Raw genomic sequence first — 23,542 nt, 5'->3', positions numbered from 1 at the left:
GAGAACTACATATACTGTAACCAAACCAAACCTACCACTTGACTCAGTATAATATGCTTATTCCGTAAAAAATACGAAATTTCGATTTGGGAACCATTCAAAATTTTTGTGGTCGGTGATCCAAAAAATCCAATATATTTCATTCAATGAAATATTTTCTTGTACGCCTTATATCTGGAGAACTACATATAGTGCAGCCAAACCAAAACTACCACTTAACTCAGTATGATGTACTTATTCAGTAAAAAATACAAAATCTCGATTTAGGGCTCACTAAAATTTTTTGTGGTCCCTGATCCAAAAAATCCAATGTTTTTCATTCAATTACAAATTTTCTTGTACGCCTTAGGCCTATATCTCGATAACTACATATACTGTAGCCAAAGCAAAACTATCACTTAATTCAGTATGGTGTGTTTATTCCATAAAAATATGAAATCTTGATTTAGGGTCCATTCAAAAATTTTGTGGCCTCTGATCCAAAAAATCCAATATATTTCATTCAATCAAGCATTTTCTTGTACGCCCTATATCTCGAGAACCACATATAGTGCAGCCAAACCAAAACTACCACTTAACTCAGTATGATGTCCTTATTCCGTAAAAAATACAAAATTTCGATTTAGGGGCCATTTAAAATTTTTGTGGCAACTGATCCAAAAAATCCAATATATTTCATTCAAAAAAACGTTTTCTTGTAGTCTTATATCTGGAGAACTGCATATAGTGTGTCCAAACCAAAACTACCACTTAACTCAGTTTGATGTGCTTATTCCGTAAAATATACGGAAATTCGATTTATCTAGAGGTCGTTCAAAAATTTTGTAGCTCCTGACCCAACATCTAATTATTGGCCAAGATCGCAATCTTTTGATCCATTTTTTGGATCATTCCTAAAATTCTTGTTTAGTATTCAGATATAAACCGCCTATATTTCATGTTTATACAGTGTTATAATAATAATAATAATAATAATAATAATAATAATAATAATAATAATAATAATAAGTTGTAGTAGTACCATTGATAATAATGATATTGTCTATGTAAGATACTTGAAGAGAGTACTCGAAACTATACACCAAATTTGGCTCAATTCGACTCGAAACTCGACCCGAATTCAAGTCGAGTTGGAGGAAATTTTTCAAGCCGAGTTCTCGGATCGAGCTCAAAGATGTCTGTTTCTAGTCGAATCGAGTTTCAAAGAAAACTTGCTCGAACTCACTTGTGCCCATCCCTACGAGTAACGCAGTATGGCATTATAGTCAATGTTACATTATATGAAAATGTTCATATAGCTGTTAAGTAAAAATTTGTCCTTGCATTTACTTAAATTGATTCAAAACGTGTAATAATAATAATAATAATAATAATAATAATAATAATAATAATAATAATAATAATAATAATAGCGGTAGTAATAGTAGTACAGAAAACTGAAGTAATAAGGTTTTTTTCACATATTCAAAGTTTCGGAGCTAAAAGTAACGCGTTACTTTCGAAGGAAAGTAACTGTTACTTTTTGAGGCAAGTAACGCGTTAGTAACGAGTTATATTTTAAGAGAAAGTAAAGTAACTTGTAACGCGTTACATTTTTAGAAGTAACTTACCCAACACTGGGCATTGCATGTATTTTAAGAAAACAGTATTTACAAAAAATCTTAAAGAATCGAAAAAAGACTCTCTAGATTACTTTCAACAACTATTTTAATTTCATACAAATTTACTACATACAGTATGAGGCGTTTCAAATAGTAACGACAAACTCAACATTTGGCCAGCTTTTTTATTTACCCGAAGCATAATAATCATAACAGAAATTTCAATAATAATAATAATAATAATAACTAATTGAATTAAGAACGTTTTGTAGAGTTCTTCATTGTGAAGAACATTTAAAATGTTTTTCCCAAAGTAACTCTATTGAGTTCACCATTACTACCCGGAATGCTTCATATGTTTTAAAATAGTGCACATTGATCATATAGGCTACTGAACGCTAACCAACTTTCTGATACAGCCTGAGACACCAATTAATACTGAAAACAGAAACAGCCTATAACAATATAAGACAAAGTTGAAGGAAGTTGGCCAGTGACTGCATTGAAAAATGTTATTTATTTGCTTGATGGAACTTGAGGAAAGCATCTGGAGAAACCTCAGAGACAGGATATATAGTCTTCGGATTTGAACCTGGGATCATCACATTAAAAAAGAAGATCGCTAACCACTAGCCTATATTTTTGATTGAGATCTTTTATTTTATGTTTAGCGTCTTTTTTAGCAGCGAGACAATATGGACGTGGACCTACAGGTTAATGAGGACCCCGGCCACATGTGCTTCCGCCGATAACCTTTAGGCACGAAGGAGCTACTACCCTGCATTTGTTCGTTAAGCATTTCCCTTTTTAAAATCTCGGGTTTCCCTCGTATTCCTGCGATAAGCATGTTTTTAAGCAAGTTTTCTAAAGGGAATTGGAAGGAACGAACAAAATTTCGTATAATTATTAGAGTTCTATTTTAAAATAATGATTCGTATGCTCTGATATACTCTGAAATATATTTGTATTTCTTATTATTTTAATGAAAAATTGTATTTTTGTTGTGAATGCAGATTGTCGGTAATCCTTTATCATGTAGGACATTGTTTCATTCTATCTTACAAAAACAATAAAAAACAGAAAAACGAAATTCAAATCAACTTAAATTACTATAAACACAGCATCTTTATTTTGACATAACACAGTCCTATTGTTCGCAAAATCATTCAATTGTTGTATAATATCATTCACTTACTTAAATAACTATTCCAGAGAAGCAATATACTTCATCATGACTAAATAACTGTCTTCTCACATTGTTTAAATAGGTAATGGGTTGACTCCCTGTGGGAGCTTGTTTTTAATCCTCTGCCTCATAGTACTCGCTTACCTTCCCTTGCTATAACTTTCGCTCAGTTCCTTTTCTGGCTAGAAAACAAATCTGGTTGAAGCATACTAAATAAAAATAAAAAGTTACCTATAGATTAAGAGAATTTAAAATGTTTAGGAATCAGTTTTATTCATAACTCACTGTAGAACAATCTTGTGTCCATGTGAATAGCGTACGCACCTTTGGCACGGAAGACCCCGGTTCAAATCTCGGTAGGAGTCATGTGGTTCGGATCCCAAGTTAAACTGTAGGTCCGCGTCCCACATACTTTTGCTACTGAAACGGACGCTAAACTCAAATAAAAAAGATCATATCATAACCAATTGTATTTATATTTATTATAGCTATATATACCTCCTCATTGTTCAGCCGACAAAGAAGAGGATATATTTCTCGAGTACGACTCAACAATGAAGGGAAAGTGAATAACATGAACACAAGAAAATTAAACATTTTTCTTTCTGCATTAATAGCACAATATAGTTCTTATAACAACAGTAACTACTAGACTTCATAAAATTGCAACACTGTTTTTAGTTCGCATATTTTCCGTTGAACTTGTCATTTGTGGCGCACTTATACCCGCACAATCGCGAGGGTACGTCCCGAAAGGGATATAGAACACCTACTACATAGCAGTGTTGGACAAAATCAATTGAAATCAATTGCAATTGATCAATCAATTGAAAGTAATTGCTCTGAAAATCAATTGCAATTGATTTCAATTTGTAATTGACAATTAATTTCAATTGCAATTGAATTCAATCATACAATTTGCAATTAAATTTTCGTCAATTGTTAATTGTTAATTGGTCACCAGGCAATTGAAATTTTTAATTGTTAATTGTCAATTGCAAAGGGTGCAATTGAAACATTCAATTGTTAATTGCAATTGACAATTGAAACTTGTAATTGTTAATTGTAATTGTTAATTGCAATTGAAATCAGCAATTAAAACTGAAGATAAGAAGATGTCCACTTGTTACTGTTCTTATCCCCTGGGAAGAAAGCCGTGAAACTAAGTATTTTTTAAATATATTGGGCCTTATGCAGAGTGGTTTTGATGTTTGATTAGTGGCATACTAAAGAGTTCGACTAACATATGTCCCCTGCAGTAGTCAGGCTTTTAGAACGACGCTAATCGTAACGTCAAAACGACTCTGCATAAGGCGGATTATGTTTACGGTTCTATCCCCCTCGAAAGAACTCTATATGCCCGTCATGCATACAATAGGAATGAGCACGAGCGAGTTCAAGCGAGTTTTCTTTAAAACTCGACTCGACTCGAAGCAGACATCTTTGAGTTCGACTCGAGATCTCGGCTCGAAAAATTTCCCCCAACTCGACTCGAATTCGGATCGAGTTTCCAGTTGAGTCGAGCCAATTCGAGCTAAATCCTTTGTGTAGTTCCAAGTACTACTATCTTCAAGTATCCTACATAGACAATATAATTATCAATGATACTACTACTACTACTATAACTAATTATTATTATAACACCGTTTACATGCATAAACATGGAATATAGGCGGTTTGTATCGGAATACTAAAAATTAGTTATCTGTCGATCTCGGTAGTCAAGAAATCTTCAGGAGGCAAGGACATCGGTCACGAGGTTCTTGGTTTGAGTTCAGGAGGAGCAAGTATTCGGGCTCGAGCCAAAAATTGTTAGAAGTTATGGGACTCCAGCCAAACATATTTAAAACTGCTCGACCCGGGTTGAGGGTTGTCAACGACTCGAGCGACTCGCTCACAGCTCATTCACTTATCGAGCCGAACCGAGAAGTGAGCCGAGCCAACAGCTCATCCAACCGAGCCAGCTCGAGCCGAAGGCTCACACGAGCCGAACCGAACCGAGCTGATTGCTTACCCCAACCGAGCCGGTCGAGCCATTGGCTTAGTTAAGCTAACTCGAACCCAGCCTATGGACTCGTTTCAACGGAGCTGGTTCGAGCCATAACTCGTCTTTACCGAGCCGATTCAAGCCATTGGCTCAATTGGCTGTACGCTCAGTTGAACCGAGCCGGGCCGGTTGACATCATCACTATTCCGGTTGGGCTTCTACTTTGGCTAAAAAATTGGACCGTGCAGTTCTCAGCCTTGATGGTAAGAACTACAAAAAAACTATATGAAATCTTTAGTTTTACGTCCCACGCTTATGTCGGTTAGGCTAAAGGAGACGGTTATGATGGGAAATGAATGAAATGAAGAAAGTGGGAGGAAACGGGAGAACCCCGAGAAAATCCACGAGAACGGTGTTTGTCCACAACAAAGTCCAAACTGCGCGAGCTGGAATCGAACCAGGGACTTCAAGCACCGGAGGTGAACGCTCTACCACTGACCCACCGCACCCCCTGGTAAGAACTACAGTATATACTTATATTGGTGCTCATAGTGTCATTAACTTCTTCCACCACCAACGAATTTCGAGGTACTTTTTCTTTGCATCTTTTGTGCGTGTTTTGTGTCGCTTTATGCGCCTGTTCCCACATTTTGTGCATCACCGGAAGTGGGTCAAAATGGGCCTACAAATATGGAGGAACAAATTATTGCTCTTCCGCCACCAATGAATTTCGAGTCGTTTCCTTCACATCGTTTTGTGCCGTTTTGTGAGTCTACTTCCGTTTTGTGCGTCATGGGATGTGGGTTAAAATGAGTCCCCAAGGTGGGACGAAAATGACCAAGAGTTCCGCCACTATTAAATCTCGAGGTCGTTAATTTAACATCGCGTACCCTTTTGTGCGTCTATTTCGACGTTTTGTGCGTCACTGGAAGACGGTCAAAATGGGTTTCAAAGGTGGGACGAAATTGACCCACTCCTCCGCCACTACCGAATTTTGAGGTTCTTCCTTTCGCATCGACTAGTGAATGTGTCGTGCCGTTTCGTGCCTTTATTTCCACGTTTTGTGCGTCACCGGAAGTGGGTCAAAATGGGCTTCCAAGATGGGACGAAAATTACCAAGAGTTCCGCTACTATCGAATTTCGAGGTCGTTAATTTCACACCGCGTACCCTTTTGTGCGCCTATTTCGACGTTTTGTGCGTCACTGGAAGACGGTCAAAATGGCCTCGAAGATGGGACGAAAATGACCCACTTCTCCGCCACTACCGAATTTCGAGGTCCTTCCTTTTACATCGACTACTCGACTACTGAATTTTCGTGCTGTTTCGTGCCTCCATTTCCACGTTTTGTGCGTCACCAGAAGTGGGTCAAAATGGGCTTCCAAGATGGGACGAAAATGACCCACTGTTCCGCCACTATCGAATTTCGAGGTCGTTAATTTCACATCGCGTACCCTTTTGTGCGCGTATTTCGACGTTTTGTGCGCCACTGGAAGACGGTCAAAATGGGCCTCGAATGTGGGACGGAAATGACCCACTGCTCCGCCACTACCAAATTTCGTGGTCCTTCCTTTCGCATCGACTACTGAATGTTTCGTGCCGTTTCGTGCCCTTATTTCCACGTTTTGCGCGTCACCAGAAGTGTGTCAAAATGGGCCTCCAAAGTGTGACCAAAATGATCCATTGTTCCGACACTATCGAATTTCTAGGTCGTATCTTTCGCATCGTTTAGTGCCTATTTTTTAAAAAAGTTTTCTGTACCTACTTCCTCGTCTTGTGCGACACCGGAAGTGAGTTAAACAGGCCTTTAAAGTGGGAGTTAAATGGCTCACTGTTCCGCCACTATCGAATTTCGGGGTCGGTTCTTTCGCATCGTTTAGGGCCTGTTTTGTACGTTTTGTGCGTCACCAGAAGTATGTCAAAATGGGCTTCCAAAGTGTGACGAAAATGACCCACTTCTCCGTCAATAGCGAATTTCGTGGTCCTTCCTTTCACATCGACTAGTGAATGTTTCGTGCCGTTTCGTGCCCTTATTTCCACGTTTTGCGCGTCACCAGAAGTGTGTCAAAAGGGGCCTCCAAAGTGTGACGAAAATGACTCACTCCTCCGCCACTACCGAATTTCGAGGTCCTTCCTTTCGCATTGACTAGTTTTGCATTGTTACGTTTTGTGCCCCTATTTCCACGTTTTGTTCGTCACCAGAATTGTGTCAAGATGAGCCTCCAAGGTGTGACGAAAATGACCCACTGTTCCAACACTATCGAATTTCTAGATCGTTACTTTCGCATCGTTTAGTGCCCCCTTTTTGTTAAGTTTTTTGCGCCTATTTCTCGTCTTGTGCATCACCCGAGGTGAGTTAAACGGGGCTTTAAAGTGGGAGTTAAATGGCTCACTGTTCCGCCACTATCGAATTTCGGGGTTGGTTCTTTCGCATCGTTTAGTGTGTATTTTGTACCGTTCTGTTCGCCTACTTCCACGTTTTGAGCATCACCAGAAATGCGTCAAAATGGTCCATCAATGTGTGAGGAAATAGAGCCATTGTTCCGCCACTATCGAATTTGGAGGTCGTTTCTTTCGCATCGTATAGTGCCTGCTTTGTACTGTTTTGTGCTCCTATTTCCACTTTAGTGCGACAACGAAAATGGGTCAAAAGGGCCTACAAGTATAACGGAAAAACATAATTCTGTTCCGTCACCATCGAATGTCGAGGTCGTTTTCTTCACATTTTTTATGCATGATTTGTGTCGTTTTGTGCATCAGTGGGAGAGGGTCAAAATGGACCTTGAAAGTTGAATGGATATGTCTTTTTCTGCCATATTGGTAGGTCGTCTTTGACCCACTTTCGTTGGCCAACAAAACGTGAAAACATGCGCAGAAACGGTAAAAACATGCACTAAACAATGCGAAAAAGCGACCTTGAAATTTGATACTGGTGGGAGAGTGGATCATTTTTCTTTCCACTTTGAATCCCCATTTTGACCCACTACCATTGATTCACAAAACGTGGAAATAGGCTTATAAAACTGTAGAAAACACGCACAAGATGATGTGAAGGAAACGACCTCGAAATCGTTCCTGACGGAACAGCATTAACTTGTTCCGCCATATTTGTAGGATAACATTGACCCATTTCCGGTGACGCAGAAAACGAGGAAATAGGCGCACAAAACGACACAAAAAAATCCATGTAATTAAGCTAAATTTCCATTTAAGTTTGTAAGCTTAATTATATGGAAAATTTTATACATTTTTCCTTTACGTTGGTCTACTTTACGTTGATTTGGGACTTTTAAATTTTATTCAGTTTTCCACTGAAAAGTATCTATAATTCAACAAGGAAATATTATTAATTATAATTATTATCTATATAATTGAATTCATTGTAATTTGCTCCATAACAAACACTTTATCATTTCGTACTAGCTGTTATGCCCGTTCTTCGCATGGATCAGATAAAATATCAATGTAAACGAACTGAACAACGGGAGAACAATTAAAAAACATTTCTAAAATTAGATATATTTTGTGTGAATATATATCCAACAACGTACATGTGTTTTCATTGGGAAGGCCGATGGGTGCTGAAATTGAACGTATACACTATCGGGGGTGTCACTATACGTCTGAGCAACCCCAATAAATATGGATTCGACACAAATTCTACTACTTTTACGTGTTCCGGTGAACCACCTCTCAGACCCCCTTGGTTCGTATTGTGAAAAAATCTCCTCTGGCCCACACCAACCCCCAACCTATACCGCGAAAACTATGAATTTGACACTAACATCTGCCATTTTCTACTACTTTTTACATATGCCGGTAAAAGTCCCTATAATCCTCTGGTTCCAATTTTAAAAAAATGCCTCTGGCCCACAGCCGATGGGGGCTGTATCTGGAAGTCAACGCCTGTGGAAGTATCACCATTCATCTCAGCGACAGCGAAAACTATGGATTTGACACTAATATCGGTGACTTTCCATTATTTTTACATGTCTCGCAATTCCCCACCCCCGGTGACTCCCGGCCCGCATACAATGGTGGCTAAATTTGAAAATCATCGCTAATGAAAGTATCACCGTTGATGTCAGCCCCCGCAAAAACTACGGATTTGACATCGGTCATTGTGGATTATTTTTAAATGTTTCGTGATCCCCTTTATAATGCCCCCCTTTCTTAGCTGATGGGGGCTAAATATGAAAGTAAACGCAGTCTTGAGTTTCACCATTGAGCTCAGCTATTCCGAAAACTATGGATTTGATATTAATATCGGTCATTTTCGATTATTTTTACATGTCTCGGAATTCCCCCATCTGGGGACCCAAGGCCCGCATACAACGTGGATGAATTTGAAAGTCATCGCTAATGGTAGTGTCGCCATTGATATCAGCAACCGCGAAAACCATGGATTTGACACTAATATCGGTCATTTTGGATTACTTTACGTTTCGGTATCCCCCCCCCCGTTGACCCACGGCCCGCAGCCGAATACGGTGAATTTGGAAGTTAATGCGATCGGAGTTTCACCATTGATCTCAGCGACCGCGAAAACTATGAAATCGACACTGATATCGTTCATTTTCTACTACTTTTACATGTCCCGGTAAACGCCTCCCTGAGACCCCCTGGTTCGAATTTTGTCGAAAACGCTTTGCCTTGGTGTGGGACCTGGACCAAGGTATCTTTGACCAAAATTTGGTAACTCTCGGTCGACTTTTCTGGTCCCCAGGCCGGTCTCGGTAAACGTCCCCTGGCGACCCCCTAGTAAGGAATTAAAAAAAATTCTTCGTCTTGTTCTGGGGTCTAGACCAAGCTACCCGTGACCAAATTTTGAAAAGTTTCGGTCCACTCGTCTCGTCCACAGGCTGCACAAAGATAGACAGACAGACGCACGAACAAACTCTATTTTATTTATATTAGAAAGGTCAGATCCGCCGTTATTGTATTAGTGCGGTGCTTGAGCGATTGATCGTAGAAATTCAAACTCCGATGAGTGATAATTTTATAGGCTTGTTTTATTACAAGTTTGAACTCTTTAGTCAGTAGAGAAGAGGGCGTGAATCATGGGTCAGAGTTGATGACAATGGGTTTTGGTGGATCTGTGAGTCACAGTGGGTAAGAGTGGTTTATGATGGGTGGTGGGTCAGAGTGGGTCACGGTGGGTCGTGGGTCACGACGGGTGGTGAGTCAATTGGTCGTGGCTAAAGTTTTCATTGCCCCACGCCCTCTCTGAACTACAGTGTTGAAAATTAATCAGTGAAAATCAATTGCAATTGATCAATCAATTGAAAGTAATTGCTGTGGAAATCAATTGCAATTGAATCAATTGCCAATTAATTTCAATTGCAATTGAATTACAGAATTCAATTGCAATTACTTTCTACTGCAATTACTTTCAATCAATTGATCAATTGCAATTGATTCTCCTTTTTCAATGGCCAACTGCAATTAACAATTAACCATTACTTATTTCAATTGTTAATTGCAATTAACAATTAAATTTACAGATTAATTGTTAATTGGTAATTCAATTGAAATTTGCCCAACACTGCTACATAGTCCTTTGAACTACAGTACTTTTTTTCAATGGACGGTGAAATAAACTAACAAGTAACACTTTCCAAGTATAACACTTCGATTTTGATATAATTTGGCAGGTAGATACTACGCATAAAATAAACGAATACGTTTTTTTTTTTTAATTTTCTGCGGAAAAACGGTTTTAGGGCAAAAGTCCCCACGCAAAATTTTTGAAAGTTGACGCCCGAAAGGCAAAAACAAGTGGACCGCAGTGAACGAAATTGTTAACAAATATTGTAGACGTAAAATGAGAGAATACGGGTTTCGTATTTTCCTGGATTAAGTAAAGTACTCCACCGGGTGATTACGGGTGTTGGAGGAAGTAAAAGATCGGGATTTGTTTCTATACTTGGTCCTGTATATAAGGCACTAATGTCAAATGTCTAGACTGAAATCCGATAATGTTACGAAGGAAAGAGACGTTTGGTACCAAGAAGCTTCTGGTAAAAAGCGACCATTAGGGTGGAATTTTGAAGCCGGACTGAAGTCCTAGCATCACCACGACTGACAAATCACATGGCGGTGAATGCAATGAAAACGCACTGCAACGAAATCCTTCTCCTTCTTTAGTAATATAAAATGTAGTGCTGTGCCTACGATTACCTCCCCTTCATTTACGGTCACTCGTCCCCCCTCAGTTTTCGCTTTAATGTACAAAGCTCTCCTTTCGAAGCTCTCTGTTTGATACAAGTTACCCCAGTGCTGATAATCAGGATTTAAGACCACGCTGTTTCTGCAGGTGGGAAATTGCTTGTAAATATGATGGATCGATTTATGTATCCTATTCTTTTTTTGATGTTAATTTCTTTCAAGAGAAAGAAAAAAATAATTCCTTGTGAAATTTAGAATAAAATAATGAAAAATTATTAAATATATGTATTTATTACAAAAATATCCAAAATATCTATTTACATAACTTTTTTCAGAAAATATGTATTTTATGTGAAATAAAATTTGTAATTTACACTTGTAAACTCTTAACTGGGATAATAAACTTTGTTTTGGGCTTGTGCGTGTTTGAAAAAAAAATGTTTTTACATACAAATCCGGGTCTTACTTATTACATTTCTTTAGTTTTCTTCCGCCCTTCCTTAAAATGCTCGCTTGTGCGGTTGCATAGTCGCACATGCTTCAGGTCGGCCCTGTAGTAGCTTTGTATCTCTAATGTAGCTAATCATAAGGTACTCATGCAACAATTTTTATGGAGGGAGTTTAGCTATGGGCATATAATTTGAAGTACTCACCAATTACCTCTATAAAAATGCTTGCGATAGTACCGCAGGATTCTGAAACATGGATATTTGGATAGGGCACATACTAGTTCCTAAGTGAAGTCTTGACCCGACTACGGTAGGTCCCATAGTTTTGGAGCTATGGACCTTTAAAATTCATTTTTTCCTATTTTCTGCAGCCTAAAACTCCGAAAGAAAGCATTTGTTCCCCCAAGTTGGTCTACATTTTTCGTCTTATCTTGGTGCCAGGAATTACCTCCCAAATGTTGTAAGTGTTTTAAAACACCCTTAGAATTACCTTTACTTGAAAGCTAATATTAGAACGAACAGTTTAGCAAATGGTTTTCCGCGAAACTTAAAACACTATACATATTATAGTAGGTCGAGACAAATGCATTTCTTCAAGCTCGATATTTTAATACACCTTGAAAAATTACCTTTCACAAAAATACTATTCTTATAACAAAAAAAAAAAAAAAAAAGTATATTCAACTTGAGTAATTCAGAATTAATCGAATGAAATCGAATCAAACCTAACAGTTCCACATGGCTGCAAATAACGCATCTATCTAAATAACTTTTGAACACAACCATCAATAGCTGCATCTGACGCAATAGAACAGAGATTTTCTCCATGGCCGCAAATTACGCTGAACCGCACGCTAAGAAAGGCGCGTCAGCAAACAGAAAAAATGGCAAAGAAAAAAAAAACTAGGAAAGGGAAAAAGACTGGTTATCAAAATATACATTGAACATAGACTTCTAATACTGAAATAGACTCTGAAGGCAGTGTGTAATCCATCACGCAGTCATGTCAATTATACCCAATAATTTGGAGTGGGATACGGCTGTTTCGTTGTGAAGTTTTCAATCTATACACCGAAACGTCCAGTCTTTTAACGAAAGTTTTTCAATAGGAAGAAATAAACGTAACGGAAGTTATTCATTAGGAAGAAGTAAATTTATGAAGAAAAAAACTATTTAAAATATAATTTAAATGTTACCACGAAATGTTACTAATCCGGTGAAATAATTCTTTTTATACTCATTTCACGAATATAAACTAGAAGCACATGATTAATGCTTTCTTAATGTTAGTACTAATAGAAGCTGGAAATTTTACTAGAAACTTCATACAAGTATCCTTATGTATAAAGGTAACAAAGAAAGTTCTGTCGCTTTTTTACCCACCACCTTCGAACATCAATATGTCACCTAAGACGTACCTGGAAGGTCAAAAATAGTCTCCAACAACATCTACGACCTTCTGCCAACGTTCTGGAAGGCCATGGATTCCATCACGGTAGAACTTGGTGGGCCGTGAAGCGAAGAAGGTATCAAATGTATTTTGTACCTCTACTAGAAATTTGCACTAACGTCCTCTAAAGTGATTGTTCAATGAATGGAACAGGTGATAATCGGACGATGCAATGTTTGGGGAGTATGGCGGATCCCATCCAAGGCGTAGAATGGTGTCCCAAGTCATCCTTACCACGTGGGGCTTAGCGTTGTCCTGTAACAGGTGGACACCTTTGCTATTCAGAAGTGCTGGCTCCAGAGTTTTGAGTTTTTGCATTGATGCTCTGACCAGCTGGTAGCAGTTCCCGATGCACGATGCCGCGAACAGTCCACCAAACACACAGGAGGACCTTTTTCTGGTGCAGTGCTTATTTCGGCTGTTTTGGAACTGGTTCTTATGCTAACCAATGATGATGGTGCCGTGGAGCTTCGTACAGGACCCACTTCTCATCAAATGTCAACACCCTGTCCAAAAAAATGGCTCCTTCCTGATACGAGACAGCGAAGAAACACAGGTATCTGCTCGCGTGTCCCGGAGTCAAATCATGTGGGACTCATCGATCCAACTCGTAGTGCTTCTAAAGTTGATGGAGGTGCTGCCGAATGGTTTCTCCACTCACACTAAATTGTAGTCGTAGTTTATCATATGTCTGGCCACTGTTCGCCTCAATTGCTGCCTGAAGATCTTCATTTTGTATATGTGTTGGTATTCCGGCACGTGGTGCGTCTTCGAGTGTTTCGTCACTTTCCTTAAATTTGTTAAACCACCGCTGCACTGTTCGCGTAGTCACGACACCCTCACCAAAGTTCTGGCATATCTTCTGCCCCGCTGCAGCGGAGTTTGACCCCAGTTTTAACTTGTACAGCATACACGCCCTTATGACGCTCTGTGCAGGTTCCATCTTCATTCTGTCTTTACGCAAGTTCACGGTGTAACTGAAATGCCATAACCAGGTAGTATATTAGATATACCCACATCAACAAGTGACCTTCGCCTTATCTCCATTCACATTCAACTCACGGTGTGAGTGCCAATTGAACACAGACCTCCACAAAAAGCGACAGAACTTTCTTGATTGATTGATTGATTTATTTTGAGTTTTACGTCCCGTTCAGCAGCGAGGCTATATGAGACGTGGACCTACTGATTAATGTGGAATCCGAACCACATGAGCTCCCGCCGGGAATCGAATCCCACGCCAAAGGCGCGTACGCTAACCGCTTAGCCACGGAGGAGCTCCAGAACTTTCTTGTTTACCTTATATAACATAGATAAGTGGACGTGTCAAATCGGAAGCAATAGTTTGTTCAGATTTGGGAGGGAAGAACGACGAAACCTAATGCACGCGCATCGAGAATTCGAGTCGAATATTGATGCTTCGCAGTTATCACTATGGACGTTCTTAAATGTTCTATGGGGGAATTTGACTCAATGTGTTACTAACAAAAAAAGGAGAATGTTATATTTCGACTCTAAGTGATTTGACACATAGTTATTGGGAAACTGTTAAGAATATGCAAAACTGTTAAGAATATCACAGAAAATAAAAAAATACAAATATTTATACAAGTTTCATTTGAATATCGTGAGCAGACATTCCACCAATCAGAGATAAGGATTTGTTTTCTTTTTCCAATTTTGGCCAATCACAAACATGCATTTGTTTACATCTTTCATTTCTTCTTCAAAGAATTTTCTGACCATACGAATAACATTGTCCAGAATTACAGATTTTTGTAGATTTGATAAGAGATGTTTTGCATTTATTATTATTCTATATGTAACTGAATATAAAGATTGAGTATAGATCCGGGTTCGATTCGCGATAAAGGTAAAAAGTTTAGTTGGAAGAGTCACTTAAAGAAGTAGTGAACTCTTGTCTAGAAAGCCAGAAATAAAGTTTATTTATTGTTAAATTTTAGTGTGCCTTTACAGCATCAAGGCTATATGACACATGAACCTACAGTTTAAGGTAGAACTCCGAACCGTGGATTCAAATTTCAATGCTCTCCCACCAGAAATTGAACCTGGGACCACGTGCACCAAAGGCGTACGTGCTTGCCATTAGACCACTTGGGAGGATCTTACATGGTGACAAATTATCCAATTTAAAGCCGTATTGCCGACCATAGCTATTTGTCAGTTAAACGCCAAGGAATTAATTTTAGTCACGTATTATACAAATGCTCAAAACTTCTCTTAGCGAATAAAAGGATGGAGTTCTAGAGATAACAGTTGTGACCCGTTTTATTTTAATGATGTTATACAATTCAATTTGCTCTGAACTTTAGTATCAAAATACTTGAATCATTTTCTTCTCCTGAGTCCTGTATAGACACAAAATGTATAGACCAAAACAAAACTGATATACTCTCTATGTATTCAGTCTATATACTTTAGAGAGAGCTTAAACTAAATACCCCGTAAAAACTTGTGTTCAGTGGTAAATTTACGATTAAAATTAGCTGGGAGCGACTAAAATTGTGTTCAGTGCACAAAGCAGTTATGTCAATTCACATTTATTAGCGTTAGTGTCTCAAAGCAATTGAATTGAATAAGCATTTGTCATGCGGAAACTGGAAACAAAGGATCGCACAGTAATTTGCGATTTACAGCCTCTGGGAAACATTGAGTCCACGAAAAACACCTGTCACCTCCATACAAACACACATTCCGAAATAAAATGTACTACTAGTGTATACAAAACTCCTAAACAAATTGCCCCTGTGACGAATAGAACAGTTCAAAATGAATTGCTAATTCCTTTCCTTTTTTTCTGTCCTCTGATCAAATGCTTGTTAACCTATGGTACCACTATATTATATTGAAGGCACAGTAGATATACATACTATTCTGCAGGCGACAAGTGATTGAAATTACCCCTATTTTGATTTTTAGAAAGCAAAACAGTGTTTTGGCAATTGCAAAGGGATTATATACCGGTATATATATTCTTTTCTTAGTCCTTACTGGTATAGTGGTTAACGACTGTGCACTTGGTTCCGGGTTTGACTCCCTGTTGAGAACATTAAAAAATGTGAACGTATTGCTATTGTTTGGTTTGGATCCCACCTTAAACTGTAAATCTGTCTCATATAGTGTTGGATGTTGAGGGCAGAAAGAGTTATGGCTTTGTACACATGCTCTCACCTAAAAAAAAAAAAAAAAAAAAAGGAAGAGTTTAGAAAGAATATAGAAATGGTGAAAGAAAATTTGTTATTAAAAGATTATGTATGTATGCATTGTGAAGTAAACAAATAGCAAACAACGGTAGCTTTCTCATTAAATATAGTTAGTAAGTAATGAAGCGAGTGTTATAATAAGGTAAAGGAACATTTAACACAAATCCGTCTCATATAGCATCCGTGCTGAAAAGGAGCGAACTTCAACGAACAATCTTGTTCACTCTTTCTTTGCAAACTTCTTAGATATAATGGTTCATGTCAGTGTCAATAAAAATAACATTTACCTACTCTAATTAGGTGATTATATAGACAGTAAAATTGTTTTGAACTTCTACATACTACTGCCAATTATATTCCAAATTGTCATGTTCTGTGCAATATTCCGCACGAAACATTTTGTGACTAAACTACTATTGACCCTACAGATGATCAAATATTAAAAATAATGTTCGTTACTCACTTGTTACTTCCGGCTCAGTGGCAAATAGGGGTGCGAACGAGACAAGATCAGAGGCTGTCTCGTCTCGAAAATATGCTGTAAAAGTGATTTTTCGACTCGAAAAATATATATTTCTCCATTGGAAGAACTATGTCTCGATTCGAATTTTGTCAGGAAAAATTCTGTCTCATCTCGTTTCGTGCGCATCCCTGTGACAGAGCGCTCACCGTTGGTGCGTGAGGTCCCTGGTTCGAGCTCAGCTCCCGCCAAATGGGCTTTGTAACGAACAAACACTGTGTGCGTGGGGTCCCTGGTTCGAGCCCAGCTCCCACCAAATGGGCTTTGTAACGGACAAACACTGTGTGCGTGGGGTCCCTGGTTCGAGCTCAGCTCCCACTGAATGCTTCGTTTTTGATATTGGGGGATTTTCTTAGGTGTCCAACACAGTAGTGAGATCAAGATATACACATTTTGCAAGATAATGGCACTTATTGGGGATGAGATGAAGGGTAATGGCGTCTTGCAAATTGCCCCAAAATACCCGGAAATATGTTTTATCTTAAATTTCAGCATCTGGTTAAAAAAATAATTAAACAAGTAACAGAACCACTTCAAAAGAAAATCTGAGTCTTGTAAAGGCACGCTTGCCTTTCTTATCGGACAAAAATCATGACCCTGGTGACCTCGTGCCATCTCTAGTGAGTGAAGTGGTACACCAAGCAAGTGGATTACAAGAATATAATGTATTTCTTGCAATATTCTCTTGTACTACCACATATAAAATACTTACAATAGCCTCTCTTTCTTGCTTAACAGGAACAAGCGAATTCAAATTAATGTATCTCCCTCGTTCTCTTTTCTTGAGAGGAAGAAGCGTGTGTTGGCCTCTTTTCCGCCTTCTGGCATCAATGCGACGGAAGTAATCGGTGATGTATTTGTTGTCGAAGTCAATATCTGTCAAATATTGATTGTGGTACTTCTGAGCCCTGAAAAAAAGACAAGGTGTTATTTGCATTAAAAAAAATTGCAAGGCATAGACCAGGGTTTCTCAACCTGGGGATCGGGGAAGAAATTGACAGGATCGCAAACGAGAGTGAAAATGATAAACGTAATAAATCTAGTGGCGGAAAGATTTTTTAAAATTTCATATTTGATAGATATATTTTTATTTCCATACTTATTGTGAAATATAGAACATAATTAATAGTTTAAACAAAATTTTAAACTATTAAATAATCGTTTCAAAATAATTAAAATAAAAATGAAACTAGTGAAAAACTGTATATTGAAATACAAGAAAAGTGCCAATGTAACAAAAACAGTGTATTAAAATAGAAATCAAAATGGAGGTTATACCTAAAGCGATACGTAAAAGTAACAAACAAAAAAATCACAGATCGGAAATACTTACGGCGGTCGCTGGCAAGAGGATATGGTAAAAAGGGCTCATAATATAAAAATAAGTTGAGAAAGCCTGGCATAGAATAATAATGTCGATTGAATATTGTTACAATAAAGAAACAAAAGCAGTACTTGGCTAAGATGAGGGCACAAGATCAGGGAGCACTGATTCTCTTATATGCGATATGGAAATCAATGCTCCCATATGGGCGTTTAGTAGACAGTCACAGGTAATTACGTGGTAGACCATTAATCAGAGTTCAAAGTTATTATTAAAGAGGACCGGACGGTGATTGGTTTGATTATGGCCCTTATTTGGTAACTCTTTCATCATTTTGCAGGTTTGTTCAAAATAACTATAAGAAGAAAAAAACGAGCGCATTTAGTACGAAAAATCCCTAGATTTTGGCTACAGGCGCCTTACCTGCCTACAGACACTGTGCTCCTGCCACAACAAGAGAACTGCAATCTGTGTTATGATGCAGATTTTCCATATTGCTTTGGAGTCAGGTCATACTAAATATTCGATACGTACTCTTTATCTTTACGAGTATGTTCCATGCAGGTTTCCTAGATGGTGGTACGTAGTCAGTTCTTTTCCCTGTACGCTTATTTGCAGCCAGAGAAGTGAAATCTAAATCGTAAAGTGTAGTATTGAATGGGTATTAATCTGCCCCCGAAAAGATGAAAAGTAATTTTAAAATACTTCCACTTATATTTTTAGGAAAAAATGACAGAACTAGATTGTTTTTATAAGAGAAAGAGTACAGATGAAGTGTAAGATCAAATTTTCATGCAACAACAAACATTTCCCTGTTAAACATGCATAGTTTTATCGAGAACGTGTATGATTTAAGTTGAGTTAAGAATTTTTTTTTGGGGGGGGGGAATCCGGACCCGAAGGAACCCCTCCCCCATGAGTGCACCTCTGGTCTTGGATAAGCAACAAACCTGTAAATAGCCTGGTACAGAAAATCTTATGGGGGTTCAGAATCATGCTAAATTTTGTTTCTCTAAATTTTCTCGACTGAAACTTTTTTCTTCCTTCTTTCAATGTATTAGAACGGAAGGTTGCATTTTTATATACATATATACGTATATGAAAATGTTACATGGTAAAAGAAAATGACTGATATTCTTTTCATTAATCTGTATTCTTTTCCAAAAGTTCTATTGTAGTAAAAGGAAAACGTTTCTCAGGAAAAGTATTGATTTAAAGGATGATGGTTATTACTCATCTTTCTTTTGATTCAAATCCTCCCCCCCCCCCCCGCGAGAAAAGGAGGAAAACCTTTTACAGATCGCTGTGGGAAATGTGGATACTATCGTTTCCTTTGATCTCAACTTTGTCTTTCTCGAAAGAAACCGCTGATGGAGAAGAAGAATTTTTCAAAGTTGAAGATCGGGGAAGATCCTTACTTTAAGAAAATTAAATTTCATATTGCATAATTTTAATATTTATAAGTGAATGAAATTTATATAGCATCAATTCATTTTCACTTGGGTTACAAAATTCCATTCAAGTAAAGAAAGGACACCTCATTTCAAGTATTGGTATTTGTAAAATAGTAAATAAATAAATAAATAACAAAGAATTTATATAAACGTTAAATATCTCGATAAATCACTAAGACTACAAATTTTAAAAATGCATTTTTTCCTTTGTAGTGAAGATATATCTATAAAAAATGAATAATGACGAAGTGAGTCGTGAAATAAGGCCCATGTCCAATAGGGCTAATTCCATAACTATCTTATATTTTGATACATAGTAGAGAAAGAAGAAAGTATTATTTCCACAATTTATTTATTTGACTTAGTGTTTTCTATTTATTCTGCTTTATTTCTCATTCTGGATTATTCTACCAGTACCAATGTTGGATAAAGATGGTAAGAGAAATCCCTTGCTTCTTCACCGAGGCACCGAGAAAGGAAAACTCAACGGTCATTGGGGATAGCCTAAAGCTTGATTATATAATCATTCTCCACGAGAAAAATCCCTACGGCATGGGATTTATCCTTTAACACGGCAACACTGAACAACAGTGCAAAAGTTGCGGAAGTGGAAAATAAAACAAACAAAGTCAAGGCCAACTAGAAAGACAGCCTTTCTCGGCAGCCTCGAGCAAAGTCGTATGACGTCATCATCAGTATCAACCTTAAAACACAAGACCGTTCTTTCAATTGAGCAAGTTCATTAGGAGATTAGATTACTTTTAATGAATAACTTGTTCTGAATAGCTATCTGTATATTAAGATTCTAGGTTTATATGTTTGTGGTTAAGAAAAGTTTATATGTTTGTGACCAATCCTTTCGACAATGAGATCTCGAAAACCACAAGTGCTAGAAACGTGCCATTTTCGCTGGTCGATTCCAAATGTGTGTAGATTTGCCAGTTCTAATTCAAATTTTCATAAAACCTTGTCTTTATTTTCTATTCTATTCTATTCTATTCTATTTTTCTATTCTACAAAGTCTGTTTACATCTTGAATCTGGATAGGCTCCTCTTATGCGTCGTTTTGATCCTATTAGTTTAATATTGCCACTTGGACGTTAAGGTTGATACTCCTGTGCAAGGCAACCAGTAGAGCAGCTACGTATAGCAGGTTGATGGACATTTCAGGCGATTTGCTTTAACCTGAATGACGAAACCTATTGCAGGCTGGCAGCATCGAAGATTTGTGCACCCACAATGAGGCGTACTCGGATATATAACTAGAAGAAAAAATATTGGCACTTGATATCGTCTATCACGTTTGCCACGAACTCTCCCCAACATTCTCTATATTAAAATACTACATTTATATGTTTGTCTATAGCAATTCACTCCCTTTCCTTGTATCCGTAAATGGGCTTGCACAAATATAGTCAGAATTGGGAAAGAGATTCACGCTCATATTAGAACTGCGTTGTGTAAATAGCGCAGGTCCAGCTAGTTGTCCTTTAAAACCCTGAACATATTTTAATAATCCACCCGGATGGATTTTCCAAGAAGAAAATAACAGGATATGTCCCGGGGGAAAGAATACGTTTAGTAACCCTGATTTTGACAACGCAAAGAACGTTTGACTAGACTGGAAGAAGAAATGAGTAAAATCGAAACATTAAAATGCCTGTTCGTATGAATAAATAAATTGGCTGAAACAGCGAGATGGTGCAGGTACTCTACAATTTTAGGAATCAACAAAATGAAAAAAAAAAGAAAAAAATGAAAGAAAGAAAACAATATCTTACTTCAGAACTGAACAACTGAAGATCAGTATCACAAAGAAGTAGGAAAGGCTATTTATCAAAATAATCAACTTAAGTCTCTATTAGTAAGTATAGTTTCATTTGAATAAATTTTACCGTTTGAAATGAAAAAATGAAATCTTTAAGTTTTACGTCCCAGAGTTATGCCGGTTAGGCTAAAAGAGACGGTGATGATGAGAGAGGAATGAAATGGTGGAATGAAGAAAGTGGGAGGAAACGGGAGAACCCGTAAAAACCCACGAGCACGGTTTTTGTCCACCACAAAGTCCACATGGCGCGATCTGGGATCGAACCAGGGACCCCAAGCACCGGAGGTGAACACTTTACCACTGAGCCACCGCGCCCCCATTTTACCGTTTGAAGATAAAGCAACATTCAGTAATACCTACCATTTTATACTCGATGCGCTCTGCCTTCATAATTTTCTTTCTCATTCTCAGTAAGATAATGAGCAGTAGATTGAGCAACCAGAAGATTGGCAAAAGAAGTAGTGACAGACACTTAAGAATATCAATGCATTTTGCAAAGTACATCATTCATTGGTGCACTGCTAGAACTACCATGCACTTGAGTTTTCGTTACGTGCATCATGTGCTTATCTGCACTGCTCGCAAAGAGTTATTGAAAGTGTGCAAAATGTCTTTAGCAAGCACGCCCTCGTGAAAGACATTTTCATGAGATACTATCAGTTATAGCAGCAGAGCTGTTTCATCGTCGCGTGCTGGGTACCAGGACATGTTAGCATTTAAGCTTACTGACACAGCAGCCAAGAACCCCGCATTGGTAGGAGCTGCACTGGAGCTTACTCCCACGATCAAATCTCACTGGTCGTTTCTTCCAACGGATTTGCTCTAACTGGCAAGCGGATGGGAACCAGGCAATTGAAAACAAGCTTCACTCAGTAAAAGCCTTCTGGGCAACTGGCAGGTGTCGTCACGTACCAGCTACCGGTGTGAAGTGACCCTGACTCACTTGCGTACATCGAATATTCTCATCTAACACATTTTCATGTAATACGTGGCACTAACTATCCGTATTGTGAAGTCTGTATCGCTTCACTAAGTATACGACACATTTTTGTGAAACGTTCAGAGTACTCAGATCTCAAAGAACGTGGAGCTCCTTCGTGGTTATGCGACTAGCGCACGCACCTTTGGCGTGGGGGATCCGGTGGAAGCCCATCTGGTTTGGATCCCACGTTAAGCTGTCGGTACATGTCTGATATAGCCTCGCTACTACACGGAATCCTAATCCGAAATCGAGCCGCCTGGAACTCTTAGGTTTGGAAGATAGTGAGGTCTTTAGTGACTGCATTCCCACTTTTACTAGCAAAATTGGAATAGCTAATGTGCACTGAGGCTTTCTTATTAGAGTTTTGATGTAATGCGTTACGATTATTGCCACTTTTAAATTATTTTATTGTTTTATAATTTCTAAAACGTTCTTTTAGTGCGATTCTGGGGGACATCGTGGCTCAGTGGTAGAGCGCTTACGTCTGCTGCGTGGGGTTCCCGGTTCGATCCCCGACCAAGTAAGTTTGTGTTGGACAACATCGTGCCTTTGGGTTTTCTTGGATTATTCCCGTTTCCTTCCACATTCTCATTCCACCATTTTTCATTATCATTCACTTGGCTTAATCATCATGTTCTTTGGCTTAAAGAGTATAATCGTGGGACGTTAAACCAAAATATTTCATTTCATTTCGTTTTTCGAAGATTGATTGAATGTTTGTCTTTACTATTTTTAACTTTTCCGTTACAGACTCCATATAAGAGTCTCTAACCAGCCCAGAACAATTCTCCCATCTATTAAAGTTATGCTTACGTTGCCTACACATGTACACAATCACTTACTATATTTGTAATTGTTACGCTAATGTTCCCATTCCAACCTCAATCAATCAATCAATTTTACAGTAAACCGATAACCTAGAATGATAACTATGTGAAAATGTTGTATTGTCATTGGGTTGAAGTGTCTGTGCAAAATTTCAGAACTCTATGGTGTGTGTGTGTGTGTGTATGAAATTTAAATATCATGATTTGACTCTAAGAAACAAATAGAAAAGTAACCTTAGAAAATCCGTATTAAAAAAAAAAAAGAGCAGAAAACACTCTAAGTAAGGTGTTGAAGATAGAAGTAAGACCAGAATTGAGAATTCGTATAGAGTAACAATTTAAAAAAAATATAAATTACAAAAATTCTAGGCTAAAAATATGCACCTCGTGCCTGGATCTGTAACCGTGACAGAGCTGCATGGAAATACGTTGCCTCAGGTGCTTGACCCATCCTGTTGGCTGACAAGAGCTGAGTGAAGAGATTTATGCATTATACATTTGGGTGGTGATGTAAAAGACGTGTCTGGGAAAGACAAAAAAGAAA

General features: G+C 38.1%; 1 protein-coding gene across 2 annotated transcripts in view; it reads right to left on the bottom strand.

The window, feature by feature from the left end:
* LOC145668406 (protein sneaky-like) overlaps positions 1-23,542 on the bottom strand; it is a 127,365-nt gene that overhangs the window by 16,915 nt on the left and 86,908 nt on the right. For both annotated transcript variants that reach the window (XM_081736208.1, XM_081736209.1), the window contains exon 10: positions 17,296-17,491. In XM_081736208.1, coding sequence (XP_081592334.1) covers positions 17,296-17,491 — 196 coding nt within the window. The remainder of the gene's footprint in view (positions 1-17,295; positions 17,492-23,542) is intronic.

Source organism: Thermobia domestica, chromosome 13 (assembly GCF_964235325.1).
Source record: "Thermobia domestica chromosome 13, izTheDome1.hap1.1, whole genome shotgun sequence".
Classification (NCBI taxonomy): domain Eukaryota; kingdom Metazoa; phylum Arthropoda; class Insecta; order Zygentoma; family Lepismatidae; genus Thermobia; species Thermobia domestica.
This window is presented reverse-complemented; position numbering and strand designations above follow the sequence as displayed.